The sequence below is a fragment of the Octopus sinensis genome, linkage group LG9 (genome assembly GCF_006345805.1).
Source record: "Octopus sinensis linkage group LG9, ASM634580v1, whole genome shotgun sequence".
NCBI lineage: Eukaryota > Metazoa > Mollusca > Cephalopoda > Octopoda > Octopodidae > Octopus > Octopus sinensis.
Window position 1 is genome coordinate 98,690,877 of NC_043005.1, and position 17,224 is coordinate 98,708,100.

Below are 17,224 nucleotides of genomic sequence, written 5' to 3' on the forward strand. Positions count from 1 at the left end.
CAAGAAATATGTTTATTGGAGGCCCAGTAATGTCACCAATAACTGAAATAAAGGAGAAAATTGGTTGGACAAGAATATATTAAGTGAAGAAAACAACAAAGAAAGAACAGTAAACTTAAAAGAAAAAGAAAGATTCAGATGACTGGAATATACAAAGGAATATTAGGTGCAGGTGTGGCTGTGTGGTTAGAAGTTTGCTTCTCAGTCATGTGTTCTGGGTTCAGTCCCACTGCATAGCACTGTGGGCAAGTGTCTTCTACTATAGCCCTTGGCCAACCAAAGCCTTATGAGTGGATTTAGTAGGCAGAAACTGAAAGAAGCCTGTTGTGTGTGTGCATATATATATATATATATATATATATATATAGTTATGATATATTCTGTTAAGAATATAGTAGACTACAGCATAAAGGTCATCCACCTTCTGATTTACCCTTTGCTATCCAGTAGTAGTATTATTCGTACTTCCAGTTTGTGTTTGGGATCTGCTGTTTGTGAATATATAACTGAAAAAATTGTATGCGTGTGAGTGTGTGTATGTGTTTAAAGAAAACCTCATGTAACCAACCACAAAGTACAAATCAGCAGTACAAAGAAATAAAATGCCAATCCCTTTAAAACTGACCACTTTAACAGTACCAGAATCACCCTCCCATTACATCTACACATTCAAGCAGTTTTCCACCGGCCCTTCAACAACAATGCACCCTGATAAGCTCAGTGACTACTTCTAAATTCAGGCCATGACAGACAGAGGGGATGTTCTTGAAGCTGAGGTTGTTAAACTTATGGACACAATAGTTACACATCACTTGAATAAACACAACTAGATCTCATAATGCAGGGAAACAGTTGCATAATCAAGTACCTGTACTCCTGGCAAACTATGTTGCATGGAGACAATTGTAGTGATTGAAAAATAAATGTCCAACCGTACCCCTTCTTGTTGACTCCAACTTTTTCAGTTATATGTATGTATAAACAATAAATTAAATAGATACAATTGACAATCCAATAATTTATTTATATTATAATATAACAATATACTATGAATGTGATATAATATAATATAATATAACATAAACAATTATTTAAACAACCAAAAAAACCAACTATTTGTTTTGACTTATATACAGTTTTTGAAATATAAACAATTCACTTTGCTTATGTATTCGTCACATCAGGGCAATGGTGTGTAGATAGATGAAATTCCTTGTGAAAGAATTGCTGGATTGTAAAAAAATTAATTCAAATACCTATGTATTATGAGCGTGAGCATTAGCCATTTAACTACATGTCAGTTACATTAAAAATTAAAAGAACAACAAAATTATAATGGACAAAATGATTAGATAGAATCTATAGCTATCGAAATATATATCTAGATATCTTAAATAATATCAATTCAAACTCGTTTATGTCCAAGACAATCTTTTGCTATTAAGATAACATACAGCAACAATATATATGTATATAATTAAGTATCAGGGTCTTACTTAATCTATAAACTACAATAAAACATGTAAAAAGATATAAGTATAATTATAGTTTTAACATATAATAACTCTTTGATTTATTTAAAGTTATTGATATAAAAAAGTTGTTTAAAGTAACTAATAAAAGTGTTCAATAGTTATTATTTATTGGAGGGAGAATTCCGTAATAAATATGAAGATAAATTTAGAGCTATAGACACTATTTCAAAAATACCCCATAGATTCGATGGCTGGCGTTCGTGTTAGTGGGGTGCAAAGAGCACCATACGAGTGTGATCATTGACAGAGCGGCTAACCAACTTCCGTGCCTGTGGCACTTAAAAGGCACCATTCGAGCATGATCGTTACCAGCATCACATTACTGGCACTCGAGCCCCGTGCTAGTAGGGTATTAAGAGCACCATCCGAGCGTGATCGTTGCCAGAGCGGCTATCTGGCCTCCATGCCGGTGGCATGTAAAAGTCATCATTCGAGCATGATCGTTACTAGCATTGCCTTACTGGCACCTGTGCCGGTGGCATGTGTAAAAGATTTGAGCGAGGTCGTTGCCAGTGCCGCCTGACTGGCTCCGTGCAGGTGGCACGTAAAAGCACTCCCTACACTCTCAGAGTGGTTGGCGTTAGGAAGGGCATCCAACTGTAGAAACTCTGCCAGATCAAGATTGAAGCCTGGTGCAGCCATCTGGTTTGCCAGACCTCAGTCATTTGTCCAACCCATGCTAGCATGGAAAGCGGACGTTAAACGATGATGATATAGGGTTAGGCTACAATATGAATACCAAAATATTACTAGTTTTATATAAGTAAAGAGATTTGAAGTTACTTAAAAAAGTATATTATTATTCATATATTATTGATGGGGAACTCAGTAAATAAAATTAAGTATTAAGCAAAACAGGGATTGTGTAGTGGTCCTTGATAAATATAATTAATATTATCATTTAAAGAACTAAATATAGTATATATCTAAATTTGATTAATTCTTTCATAAGTAGCAAAATAAGATTGTTGTAATAAGAATGCCATTTATAAACTATACAATACTATAATAACTATTATTGTGGTTATTAAATTGAGTTAGCAACTCAAATTATTTATTTATTAATATTATTATTATTAGAATTTTCATCAATTAATAAATTAAATGAATGTATTTATACATATAACTATTTAGTATAATGAATACATCTTATTTGTAATATGTAATTAATATTAAATTACCAATATAATGATGTATTTTACAGTAACTACAAGAATATGCCCTAAAAGGATTCAAAATTCTGAATTAATCCACTAAAAAATTAATTTTCAAAATTCAACATTACTGTATAGATTACATACACCCATATATACATATATATATATATATATATATATATATATATATGCACACACATATACAAATATATACATATACATGCATACACATGTGCATATACTTTTACATAGATATATTTATACAAGCAAAATATATACATATATATGTGTGTGTGTGTACAAGAGTGGCTATGTGGTTCCAGGTTCAATCCCACTGCATGGCACCTTGTGCAAGTATCTTCTACTATAACTTCGGGCCAACCAAAGGCTTGTGAGTGGATTTGGTAGATGGAAACTGAAAGAAGCCTGTTGTGTGTATGTATATATACATACATACATACATACATATATATATATATATATATGCAACCAAAAGTACACAGATATATATACCTACATATACACATGCATATACACTCACACACACATGTATATATAAATATAGAAACTTACACATTCATATATATGCATATACACACACACATATATACACACACACATATATACATATACACACTCACATATACATACACATACACACACACATTATATATATATATATATAATAATGATAATAATAAATAGTTTTAATTTGACTTGCTAATTAAATTTAATAACCACAGTCATCATTATTATAGTATTGTATATTTTATATATGTGTGTGTGTGTTTATATATCTGTGTACCCTCTTGCAGACTACCTTGTTGCCAAATGACAGGGACCATCTCTTTGTAGCTGGCAAATTCAATGGGCATCTTGGACAACATGCAGGGGGCTTCCATGGCCTACATGGAGGCTATGGTTTTGGTTCCCACAATGAGGAGGGAACCAGGCTGCTGGAGTTCTGTGATGCAAATGATCTTATGGTTTGTAATACTAACTTCAGGAAGCCTGTCAACCACCTATTCACCTACCGATCTGGTGGACACACTAGTCAAATTGATTACATCCTTGCCAGAAAATAGGAAAAATGGCTACTTATAAATGCCAAGACCTTCCCAGGTGAAGAATGCACCCTACAACATAGATTAGTAGTTAGTGACTTCAGGATCAGGACTAAATGGATGCCCAGAAGACAGCCAGCATGGTGAAGGGTCTGGAAGCTTAAGGATCCTGCGAATGGACTGAGATTTAGAGACATATTACTCGAAGCTTTTGACAAAATGGAGCGGGATATAGCATCACATGATGTAGAAGATAACTGGAGGTTCTTCCTGGACAACCTGTTGAGGGCTACTGACCAGATCTGTTGATGGTGCAAAGTCCCCTTTCAACCCAATGTAATGTGGTGGTGGAACAACATAGGTGACAGGGCCATTAAGGTAAAGAAACCAGCATGGAAGGATGGAGAATGGTGGTAGCAGGGAATTGTATCAGATTGCCAGAAAGGAAGCTAGGAGACAGATAAGAAAAAATTTGCTAATGTTATGTGTCATGAGGACCAAAGATTTGAAGTATTTTATGTTGCAAGACAGTGTGTGAGAGAGAAAAGTGATGTCATAAGAGAGAAATGTGTCTGGATGGATGATAGCTCACTTGCATTTGATGAGGCTGCTAGGAGAGAGCCCATCAGGAATCACTGCAGAGATGCTTAAAATATCTGGTGGAGTCGGCTATAGTCTAGACACCTGTATAGTCAACCCCAGGTAATACATGAAGGGATCATACCCCATGACTGGTGTAGCAGCACCATGGTCAACTGCTACAAAGGTAAAGGTGATGCATTAGATACAAATAATTAAAGAGGTATCAAGTTGTTGGACCAGGTAATGAAAGTCATGGAGCGGGTTATAGCCCAACTAATTAGGGAGAGAGTCAGTCTAAACAAGATGCAGTTTGGGTTTGTGCCTGGGAAAAGCACCACTGATGCTGTATTTCTGGTAAGATAGCTGCAGGAGAAATACCTAACCAAAGATAAACCTCTGTACTTGGCTTTCATTGACATAGAGAAAACCTTTGACAGGGCCCCTGATCTTTTATCTGGTGGTCAATGCAGAAACTAGGGATAGATGAGTGGTTAGTGAGAGCTGTACAAGCCATGTACAGGGATGCTGTCAGTAAGGTGAGGGTTGGCAATGAGTACAGTGAAGAATTCCGGGTAGGAGTAGGGGTCCACCAAGGATCAGTCCTCAGCCCTCTCTTATTCCTCATAGTCCCCCAGGCAATAAGAGAGGAATTCAAGACAGGATTCCTCTGGGAGCTTCTCTATGCTGATGATCTCACTCTAGTAGCTAAGTCACTATCAGAACTAAAGAAGTTTCAGGTGTGGAAGCAAGGTCTAGAATCGAAGGACCTTAGAATCAATCTAGCAAAAACCAAAGTCTTAATAAGTAGGAAGGCAGTCAAAGCACTAATCCCTTCAGGTAGATGGCTCTGTAGATCTGTAGAAAAGGCCTAGGTAGAAACTCCACAAGGTATACCCAGTGTAAGCTATGGACACATAAGAGGTGCAGCAATATCAAAGGAAGATTATCTTCTGTTTTTGTGTGTAGCAGTTGCTTTACAAAGTGTACTGGGTGCTTTTTACATGGTATCAACACTGATTCCTCAACTGAGTGGGGTGGCTTGGTGATAGATGTTAAAGTGCTAAATTATGATAAAGGCATAGGAACAGGTATATTGTTATAGAGGAAATACATGGCTACCCTAGCTTGAAAAAGATAAAGATGGTGGTGATGATGATTTATCAGGGCATACTCTCAAGATACAAGAAAATGAATGTAAGAAAAAATGAGAGAATAGGTGAGTTATGAGATTGTGTAAGGAGATGGGCAGATGGATAGAGATAGGAATAAAGGTGAGAGCAGTGGATGGTGAACACAGGTGGAGATGATGTGAATCAAGAATATCAGTTTGGCGAGGAAGGAGGAAGAAAATAAAAGCGGGTCAGAGAGGAGGAGATAAGTGGCAGTACATTAAGGGGTGTTGTTGGGAATAACAGTATAATAAAACTGTTGGTAAATGAAAAATAGCAAGTTGATGTAAAGTGCATATTGTGCAGTGGGATAAGAGAGGAATGCACAGTGACAGATGGAAGTCAGAGGTATGTATGGGTGGATATAGTGAGTGACAAACAAAGGTAGCAGTGAGAGGGTGTTCAGTGGAAAATAAAGTGGTAAGGGGGAATATTTCCTTGCTTGGAAATAGGTGAGAGTTAGCAACAGGAAAGGCATCCAGCTGTAGAAATGCTGCCTCAACAAATTTCATTTCACCCATGTAAGCATGAAAAAGGGGATGTTAAATGATGAGGACAATGATGAACATATGTATGACTGGTTGAATAAGCCATTAAATGAAACTTGAAGTCCCAGTTAAAACTAATTTTGTAATTAATTTGATTATAAATTTGACACTACTTAAATTCTTGTATTAAATTCTCCTATCATTAAATGTTCTGTTGTTATTCCTTAAAGTTCCTTGAAAGTAGCAGCCTAAAAAATTAACATATGTAATTTATATATGCATGGTAGTGAAATACGAACCTTCATTACTGAGGGTTTGCATAAACTAGGAAGAACTGTAGTGACCATGCTTTGCTAGACATGTAATGAGCCGAGAAGAAAATTTAGTATAAGAGGAATCAAATGTAATGTGCATTAGAGAAGACTGCACCTGTTTGGGCATATGCCGCTTATGAAGGATGATAGCTGCATAAAGAAGTGCCTCATGTTAAAAAAGGAATGGAACTTGTAAAAGAGTTCAGAACACTTAGGATAAAGTTGTAAAGACTGATTCCACAATGTTGTATCAAACAGAGGAGATGACATAGGACTATCTTGATTGGTGACATGCAGTACTGGAGAAGACTCAAGCATTCTTGTCGGCATAACAAAACACGTGTTAAAATTGGTGGTAAGGATGAAGCTGGGAGGCATAAAAATTCATCCTCTACAGTTCAGGCTACATCTGTTTGCCTGCCTTAGTTCTCTGATCTCCTTTCATTTGGCTCATCTCTTCAAGTCACTGTTCTATACTGTCAGTGTAACTAATGACTGCAGTAAACCTCTTCAATACTTGCTTTGTAAAGAGGGCTTTCATGGCATCTGTCTGATCCCACCTCCTATTCACTATTCTGTGCTACCTGTGTAATGAAGGACTGTATTGGGCCTTCTCACCACCATCCTTATCACTTTACATTTCTTGCCTATCATTAGGCCTGTATAATGGATTGTAAGTGATGTGCATGGAGGATGATAGCTGAATGAAAGAGTGTAATTGTTTTCAAAGTGGATGAGCTTGTAGAAGGAGAACGAAGAAGACTGGGAACAAAGTGGTGAAGGCCGATCCCACAATGTTGGATCTTATGAAAGAGATAGCAAAAGAATTTGTAGATTGGCAGCATGTTGTGCCAGAGAAGACTTGACCACCTGTGCAAGCATGGAGAAATGTATGTTAAGAATGGTGGTAGTGATGGAGACTGGGGGGCATAATGTATACTACACACACACACACACACACACACACACACACACACACGTATGTACTGCCCAGTTTATATCTGCTACTTCTTTCACTTTTTTGATATCCCTCCAGTTCTGTATCACTCATCCCTACGTTGCTCTTCTCTTCTGTTCACTGTATTACCCTGTCAGTGGTAACTAAGGGGCCAATAGATCTCTCCAGTTCCATGTACAATGCTTCCCATGTAATTAAGTATGTCACTTAACCTTTCTGGTTCTCTCATTTTGCTGACACTCATTCTTTTATTCACTGTACCATACTGCAGGTGTAAAGAGGGACAATATTGAACTTCTATATATTGAATCCACTCTACCACCATCCTTATAACTTAACTTCTCTCATCTATTACAAGTCCTATATATAAGGGATTGTATTGAAATTGCTTCTTTCCTATACACACTACTGCTTCTCTTTTGCTATTGTCTGTCATTACTTTCTCTTTTTTGGACCAATTGTTATTGATACCCATCACTCATGCTTACTGTTGTCCACCTTTGTTACAATCTACCACCTCCTCATTTTCTACCAACGTACTCTTGCACCCTTCATGTACCTATTCTGGTTCTTCTTCTTTCATCACTTTCTCTTCTGTTCACTTTTTCAGTCACCATGCCTTGTTAAAATGTACCCTGTACTCTCTGTAAAGTGCTTGGTGAATGAGTGGATGCAGTGTTGGGTTGAAAGAAGACATAACAGCTTTTCTAGTGCTGGGGCTGCAATAAAATGCACTCTGTACACTCTGTAAAGTGGCTGGTGACAGAAAGAGTGTCTAGTTGTAGAAGCCAAGTCACAAAAATGAAACATTCAAGTGAGACATAGTTCTCTGACCTTTCTAAATGACCCATCCAACCTGTGACAGCATGAAAACAGATTTAAAATGATGCTGATGATGATGTACTTTTGAAATTTGTTTTAGATGCTGGAGAGATGATTGGTGCTGTGTCTTGTATGAAATGGACACCTGATGAAACAGCTCTGGCTATGTGCTGGCAACATGGTGGATTCTCACTCTGGAGTGTCTTTGGTGCTCTTTTAGTATGCACTCTGGGTGGCGATTATTGGTAAGTTTACGAGATTATTCTACTCCAAATTTATTTTTTTCATCCAGTGGGAAATAGTGTCTACTTTTCAGACTGAGTGAAAACATTTTGTTTAGTTTTGGGAGTTTTAGTTGTATCTCTAATTTAATTTAAGAGCCCCCACAGTATATATCTATGTACTTGGAAACTGGTTGAAATAAGAATTAGTCACATAGGCTGGTCAAGAATATTTGTAGGAGACTATTTTCTCTTTTTTAAGTTTTTCTCCATATTCACTTCTTTTAGGTTTTTTTTTCTCTTGGAAATTTTACTTCAATTTCTATTCATATTCTAAATGTGACTGTCAACCAAATGTACATTTGTTAAGAGGAGACTAGTGTGCAAGCAGAGACCACAAATACTTTTCTGATTTTGAAAGAATTATGTCTGTGTAAACAGTTTTAAGAAATCAGGAACATTAGGTTGTAGAAATATAATTTCACATTTCCTTGATAGCTTTTAGTCAGTGATACATGTAAAATGTTTTCAAGCTAGGTGAAAGATTTTAGAGATATAAAATAAATGCTAAGGTGCTCTTAAATATTTATCTAACAGCATGAGTGAGAACTCATTTAATGGAGAACTCATTTAATGCAGTAACAGTATTTATACATTCCAACCATCCTGGTTTTAGCAAAATGGGAGAAATTTTTTTAATACATAAATGGAAACAAATACAATAAAAATAGCTACTTAATTCCTTGATGTACTAAAATCTAGGTTTTGCAACAGTATAGGCTGTTTAGCTTAAAAGGCAACTGAACTATTCTGTTTGCCTACCATTTTTGTACTAGAAAGAAGACAGTGTCTCACTCTTCAAGAATGGGAATGACCAAGTTTAAAAATCTGCAGGATCTCACTCCTAAGGGAATCTTATATTGCTTATAAACTCTATATTTGGAAGGACTCATATTAAACTCTGTTGGACTTTCAGATTTTACTCAAAGGATATTGGAATATTGCATATATACCATTATGCCTATAAAACGGATTTGCAACTTCAATACCCACACATATCTTACATCTATTTTCTTTCCTCCATCTCAATCTCTATTTTGTATCACATCTAAACTAACTATGACTTAATTTTCCTCTCACACTGTCTCCGATGAAGGGATATTATTAATTAAGACCTATCTATAAATGTTCTAATATCTATACAGTCTTGGTTTTTTATCTCATTATGCAAAAAATTCTTATATATATATATATATATACACACACACATTTCCCTAACTATTATGAGTCAGATGTCAAAGAAATTTTAAATAATTTCCTTGTTCGTATTGTCTTGTAAACATTGTTTGATCTTCAGTGTTGAGGCAGTTGTGTGGTTCTTCTCTTAATTTAGAGTTTGTTTTTTAACATAGCTGATTTAGTGGAATATTTTAAACCTATTTTATACTTATGGTTTAATATTTACTGAACTTTGAATATATTTTTAGGTTCCCAAAATCTGAAAGTAAGCTTTATCCTTCTCCTGTTAAAAGCATGGTAAGTACCCCTTACATATCTATGGTGTTTTATGCATGAGAATATGTTCGTGCATGTTTGTGTGTGTGAGGAAGAGATAGTGTTTGGAATACCTTGTGTATTATTAGCATTTGCCAGAGATCGAATCATATTGTTAAGTATATCTGTTTATTATCTCCAGTTTTCCTTTAACTATATCTAGGTGTGTTTTTGCTTGGATATAATAACTATAATATGAATATACTGTGTTTACCAACTGAAATGTAATTTATATTTAGAAAATGTCAGATATAAAGGATGGATTACAAGTAAATACAATTTATTAACTTTACAGCTTGAAAGCATAGATAAATTTGATATTCTCCAGTAAGTTATGTTTTTAATTTTCCTCATCAGCAGAATCAAATTTCCCAACACCATATCATTATCTTTTAAATGGCAATGAACTTAGCATTCCTAACTTCATATCTCTAATCATAAAACTGACCAAATAAATATAAATATCTTTCTTGGCAGTTATGGTCATTTGTAAGAATTCTATATTTGCATCCAATGCCCTTTTCTATATTACTTGTAAATAGGACAACAAGTATTAGCAATATTTCATCGGCAGACTTACAGCTGGCCAACATGACAGGTGTTGGATTCAGCATAGGAGTGGCTGTGTGGTAAGTAGCTTGCTTACCAACCACATGGTCCCCAGTGAATGGATTTGGTAGAAGGAAACTGGAAGAAGCCTGTTATATCATCATCATCATCGTTTAACGTCCGCTTTCCATGCTAGCATGGGTTGGACGATTTGACTGAGGACTGGCGGACCAGATGTCCATTGAAGATGATGAGAAATCTGGAGGGTATTTTATTACAATGGACTATGATCATGTTGCAAAAGTACAGGTTGTGATCCATGAAAATTCATCACCTGACAATCTGCAAAGTTTCTGATGAAATGGGTTTCTAAAATTTTGTGTCACATGATTTATAAGAAAATTTGAAGACATATCGTGTTACAACATTTGTAGTGCATCCGTTGGCAGATGAGCAAAAAAGAGAAACAAGTCTTTATTGTTCAACACTGATGGAAACTTAAAAAATATAACAGTTGATGAAATATGGATATACAGATACAATGTTGAACAAAATGACAGTTGTAATAGTGAATTGGATCATTAATGCTGTTTAAAAAAAAAGAGCTTAAATATGAAGGTGGTATTCATCATCTTTTGTTTGTGAAGATATCACTCATCATGTGTTTATCTCATGTGCTCAGATTGATCTCTAAGATTTTATTTGGATGCCGTGTAACTTTTGAAAGAGTTGCTATGAAGGGTAAGTCTCAGGCATGGACAAACAAGACATGAATACTACTCTGTGACAATGTATTTGTTTAGATATCGCTCCTTATCATTGATGATCTTTTTGTAAAGTACTAGCAGACTCTTGTTCCCGCCGGGCGAAATGCGTAGCCGTATTTCGTCTGCCATTACGTTCTGAGTTCAAATTCTGCCGAGGTCGACTTTGCCTTTCATCCTTTCGGGGTCGATTAAATAAGTACCAGTTATGCACTGGAGTCAATATAATCGACTTAATCCGTTTGTCTGTCCTTGTTTGTCCCCTCTGTGTTTAGCCCCTTGTGGGTAGTAAAGAAATATATATTACTCTCAGGATTTTTGCCTATTGGAAATTTTTTTGCATTCCCAAAGCCGAAATCTACGATGAAATATCACTGATTTTAGATGATAGAAGAAATTGAAGAAAATTCACTCTGCAGTGCCTTTGAAAATGTGTTCCAAAACAGACCTTCCTCCCAGCTACCCCCCCCCCCAATCTATTGGGAACAGTGTATCAACAGGTGACTCCAATTATCTTGTATAAAAAGAAATTGTTATTTTATAATACAACTTCAGTGGTACTTTTTCTCATGTAGGAGTGGGGTATTGAGGGATATCACCTATGGATGATCTGTAAATGCTTTACTGAGGAAGATAACTCATCTACTGAAGATGAAGATCCATCTGAAGAGGAGGAGGAGGTGGAGGAGTCCCCTACTACTCAACTTTTACAAATGCAGTTTGTGAAAAGTTCTTTAACATCTAATCCTTGTATGGTAAGTTTCTCTATTTCTGGTTCCTTCTCAGACAATACAGCTCTCAAAATTAAGATAGTTATTGCATTTTCAAAAAATCTTGTTCCCTTTTCTCTGGTTTCAGTCTTTGGACTGCAGCCATAATGGGGCACTATCTTCAGCAAACTTCTTAATCATTCATCTATGCCTACACTTGGATAACATTAGGATCATTGTATTATTGTGTATCTGTGTGTGGTCAGTCTATTGGCAAAATGGATTAGTATGTGTGTGTGTTGTTGATTCAACACTGTGAATTTTGCCAAGTCAGTGGGTAAATTATAAAGATGTTTTGTCTTTTCAACAGTTAAGGTTGTTTTAATGTATTAAACTACTGTACCTAATGATTACTTTTAATAATTTATTTAATGGGAAAATAAAATTTAGGTCTAATTACATCACCATAAAATATCCAACATTTGTGCAGTGTTAATTTCGAGCAAATAAATGTGGAAAATATTGGCGAATGTGTTCTGGACTGACGGCAGTTTGGATAGAGGCATATAATGAAATGGCAACAGCAAGTGTAAACTGAAGCTTTTGGAAGTCATCAGTACTTTCTGCTAAGTTGATGTACTGAAAGTAGACCATATTCAAATAGTCTGTGCTTTGGATAAAGGAACAAATGTCGAGAAATAGCAACCTGGTTATTCAACCAAAGGTTTTTACCTCACAAAGGGCAATAAAGTTGGTGTCCTTGAGTAATTTTTTTTCTCAGTCAATATAATGATTCAATACCTGCATGTGTAGATTATTGTACGTCAATATAGAAGTTATGGTATTTCTAATTTGGCAAGTCAGGAAAAAGTTATATTTTGCTGAGAAGGTCTTATGCAACTGCAAAATGCCTGGAGTTGTTGCCCATATTTGCCTGTATCAGATTTAATTAAAATCTGTCATTCAGCTTGTGTTTTCTTCTTGCTGCATAAGTATTATTATTAATTTTTTCTCCTTTTATATTCTGATGCCACTAACTATAAAAGATATATATGGAAAGTGTAATTACTGCATGGCATGGGAATCTGATTGGAGCCATATAGTGTCTTGGGACGATGAGTGAGTTGAACTTAAAGAAAACCTGAGAATGAATTGAGAAGCAAAAATACATCAAGGACATTGCCAGACGGTTGAATCTGCCATAGTGAAAGCAGGATACATAATGGGTGGAGATGGAAAATATTTTTGTTTAAGATAAACTAAACAAAGAGGCTTTGGAGGGAGTAGTTGAGTCAGAGATGAGATTGTTTCATCTGATGAAGTAACACAAGTTTGAAACATGTATGGTTGTAGTGCAGATTTGTGCTGAAAGAGAAAATGGTGATCACACATCCTAATTAAAACTTCCCTATGGCGACTCGGTTCCAGATCTGAATAATAATTCTGACTTTCAGTTTTTGTTTTGACAATACTATTTGTCAAGAAGGAAACTTTGAGGAACTGTAATATTAAGATTATTTCCCATAACCTTGCAATGTCTATCATGTGTTGATGAACTTTGATGGTAAAGAAGAAAAATGCCAACAGAAAGACTTAATTTGAACTTGTAGTATTAAGCTGTATAACCATAAAATCTAATTCCAGCTGTTTACTATTGTTGTTTTACTAAGGTTACATGTTTTGTTAACTTTTCAATCTGAGTTTCTTGTTTTTTTGTTAAAGAGCAAATGTTAGCTCTAAGTTGTATATGTTGAGCAAGTTGTCCCCCCCTACATAAACTAGATTTTTTTTTAACGGTATAGTCAAAGGAAATGGTTGTCACTCATGATGCTCTTCAAGAACTCCAAGACTACCGAGAGGAAGGAAGGCCTGACCTGAAAACTTACAGCACAATGTTTAAGCTAAAGACTCCTTAGAGTCAAGGCATGATGTTAAATTGGAAGATGGATTAAACCTAGTAGCCAAGAATAACAACAACTCTTCCAGTGGGGCTTTCTCATAGTTTGTGCCTCTCAAATTTCACTTATTAGGCTTTGATTTAGCTATGACGGTGGTACTAGACATTTCTCCACGGCAGTGTCTTGTGAGATCGACTCTGTTGAATAAAGTCTTGCTTTACAGTTTCTCTTGTTATTACTTCTTATGACAGTATACTGTACTCAGTATTTACCAAAATTTATTTACTTCTTTATTTTTTTGTTCAGACCCAATTTTCGTGTGGCTAACTAAATCGTTTTGACATCTTTTCCAGGCAAATCATGAACACCTTTTCCTTCAAGGAGATGATAAACTTTATTTGAATATTGGAGACTCAGTTTTCAAGGTTTCAAACTCCAATGTGTCCCCCTCTGTTACGTCTTCCCCCATCTCTCATGTGTTGGTTGGCAATAAACAGTGGCAGGTTATACCAATCTCACACAGCTACCTCTCAGCTAACTGGCCAATAAGAGTAAGTTCAAACTATTGTTGTTGATGGTGTTATTTTTAAAATATGTTTGCTGTCGTTCATGTTGCTGCTGCAACTGTTCTGAAAAGAACATCTCTATTTTTTTTTTTTCATAGTTGACCTACCATATATATTAAGAAGAGTCATTAATATCTATCTCTGCTGTACTCTTTCGCCACAACTTTCTCTCACTCTTTCTTCTGTTGGCCTGCTCGCTTAGCCAGCGGGGTGGCGTCATTTGAAGGCTAAAACAATGCGAAGCGCATTGTGACCAGCGATGTGTAGCGACATCTAATAGCCTGGTCGGTCACGGTGATATATATATATATATATATATATATATATATGTATATATAGAGAGAGATTGAGACTGTGTGAATGTGTTGGGGTGTTGGTAAATAAAATGCAACAGCCGTGCAAGGGAGGTAACAATCTGTGTGGTGTTGTTTATTTGAAACCCTTGTTGCTTTTCTGCATACTCTACTAGAAAATTCCGGAATAAGTTTGTTGGTGTGGACATGACTAATATATCATTGAACCCAAACAGGCAGAATTCATGATGAACGTAGGAGAATAGCTTGTGGAATATCTTTATTGAAAATGTCAAAGTGGTTCATTGATATATTAAATAAAACATTGAAGTTATTAAAAAAGAATAGTCTTTAATCATTGTATTTATTTCTTATATTAATGTAAATACCTATGTTAGTAGGATCATTGACTATTTTGATTTATGGTATCTCATTAAACAGATAAGGCGGCGAGCTGGCAGAATCATTAGCACGCCGGGCGAAATGCTTAGCAGTCTTTCGTCTGTCTCTACGTTCTGAGTTCAAATTCCGCTGAGGTCGACTTTGCCTTTCATCCTTTCGGGGTCGATTAAATAAGTACCAGTTACGCACTGGGGTCGATGTAATCGACTTAATCCGTTTGTCTGTCCCTGTTTGTCCCCTCTGTGTTTAGCCCCTTGTGGGTAGTAAAGAAATAGGTATCTCATTAAACAGATTCCTTTTCAGCTGAAACAGTCAGTCACACTCTCTATTTGCTTTATCTCAAAGTTGATTGTTTACTCAGGGTGTTGACCAGCATTTGAGTGTTACAGAGGTAGAGTGGTGTTGAGTAGTGGCCACTTGTTGCTGTCAGTAGTGCCGACTAGTGGCCAAGTATTACTACAGCTGGTAGTTAAGAGTTACTAGGGTGTTTTTGACGGGGGGTGGGTGGATGTAACCAGTAATTAAGTGATACTGGGATCACTGACCAGAAAAGTTTGAATCAATATTTTGCAGTGTAGCTAATTGCTGTATCAATCTGAGGCCATATCATGCCATCTGATCTTCCTTCTATCTTTAATTTTTATTCATAGTTGTGAAATGGCCAGGTTTGCAATGTATGGATCTGTTGGCATGTAGGTTGTTAGTTCAAGTTTGGTGCATGTTTTTTGTTATATCTTAGAGCACTTTATCTTTGATAGAGACCAGTGGTTAAGGGTTTAGCCATTTAGCAATCAGATTACTTATTCACATTGTATTCAATCAATCGTGCATTATCTCATAGCTTTGAATTTATGAGAGTGTGAGGGTTGATTTTAAGAATGACACTGTAAGGTAAGTGACAGAAGCCAGGTCTGGATGATTTGAACATAAAAAAGTAGAATATTCAGGCTGTATTTGGCCAGTTTCAATGCTAAATGGTTAAATGGGGTGTCAAACTGAAACAATTGTACATTAAGCAATTCCAAAGTTGCATTAAACATGAGAAATCCACAAAGCGTATCCCTTATAATTGTGTTACTGACTTTTAGTAGAGCCAGTGTAGTTACTGGAAACTTTGGATCACTACTGTGTGGTCTAGCTAATTGCTGTATCAATCTGAGATCATATCATGCCATGTTTGCCTTATCTATTTGCTTGTCTCTTAGAGTTTTATCTTTAACTCGATTGTTTACTCAGGGCGTTGACCAGCATTTGATTGTTACAGAGGTAGGGAGGTGTTGACTAGTGGCCACTTGTTGCTGTCAGTAGTGCTGACTATAAATATATAAATATGAAATGGCCAGGTTCACAACAAATGGATCTCTCAGCTTGTAGGCTACTTGTTCAAGTTTACTGCATGTATTTTGTTATATTTTTAGAGCACTATATTTCATTCTACATTGTCCCAGTTAACCTAATTATCGGCAGTAGGTTACAGATGACTTACGTGTGATAGATTTCTCATTTTTTAATGCCATAAATTAGGAATTAAATACTAGCCCTTAAAACTTTTTTGAAGTATAGGAAGCTTAACATCAAAACATTTAGTTGGAAAAGATTGTATGCCTTAAAATCTCTTTTGCTTGCTTTTGTAAATTTAAGCCTGCAGAATTCTCTGGAAATGAACTTCCATATTTATTATGATAATTTATTGTTTGTATTTTGTTTTTATCTATTTGTTTGTTAGTATGCTGCTGTGGATCGATCTGGTCAGTGTATTGCAGTGGCTGGTAAAACAGGACTTGCACACTATGCGTTACGTAAATGGAAGCTGTTTGGTAATGAGACACAGGTAACAAATATCATTGATGAAAAACTGAGATCTCTTAACCCTTTTGATACCAACCTGCCTGAGACTGCCCTGTATTCTGTGATGCAAACTTCATGTTTTTAAGTGATCTAAATCAAAATCTTCCATCAAAATCCCATCTTAATTTTTGCCCAAGCACTAGTTGGATAATTTTACTAAATTTTTCATTATTTTCTAGATTGATTGAAACCAAGACAGTGTATTTCAACAGAAATATCGTAACAAATGGGCTAAATTGTCTTCCTATAAACTGTTAAAAACCATTTTTTTCTTTAACTCTTTTGTTACCATATTTCTGTTGAGATGCTTTGTGTTTCTTTCAATTAAAT

At 35.8% G+C, this 17,224-nt stretch overlaps 1 protein-coding gene across 2 annotated transcripts in view; it reads left to right on the forward strand.

The window, feature by feature from the left end:
* LOC115215369 (guanine nucleotide exchange factor subunit RIC1) overlaps positions 1–17,224 on the forward strand; it is a 341,602-nt gene that overhangs the window by 93,262 nt on the left and 231,116 nt on the right. For both annotated transcript variants that reach the window (XM_029784517.2, XM_029784518.2), the window contains exons 9-13: positions 8,190–8,334; positions 9,798–9,846; positions 11,753–11,932; positions 14,139–14,336; positions 16,773–16,877. In XM_029784517.2, the coding sequence (XP_029640377.1) occupies positions 8,190–8,334; positions 9,798–9,846; positions 11,753–11,932; positions 14,139–14,336; positions 16,773–16,877 (677 nt within the window). The remainder of the gene's footprint in view (positions 1–8,189; positions 8,335–9,797; positions 9,847–11,752; positions 11,933–14,138; positions 14,337–16,772; positions 16,878–17,224) is intronic.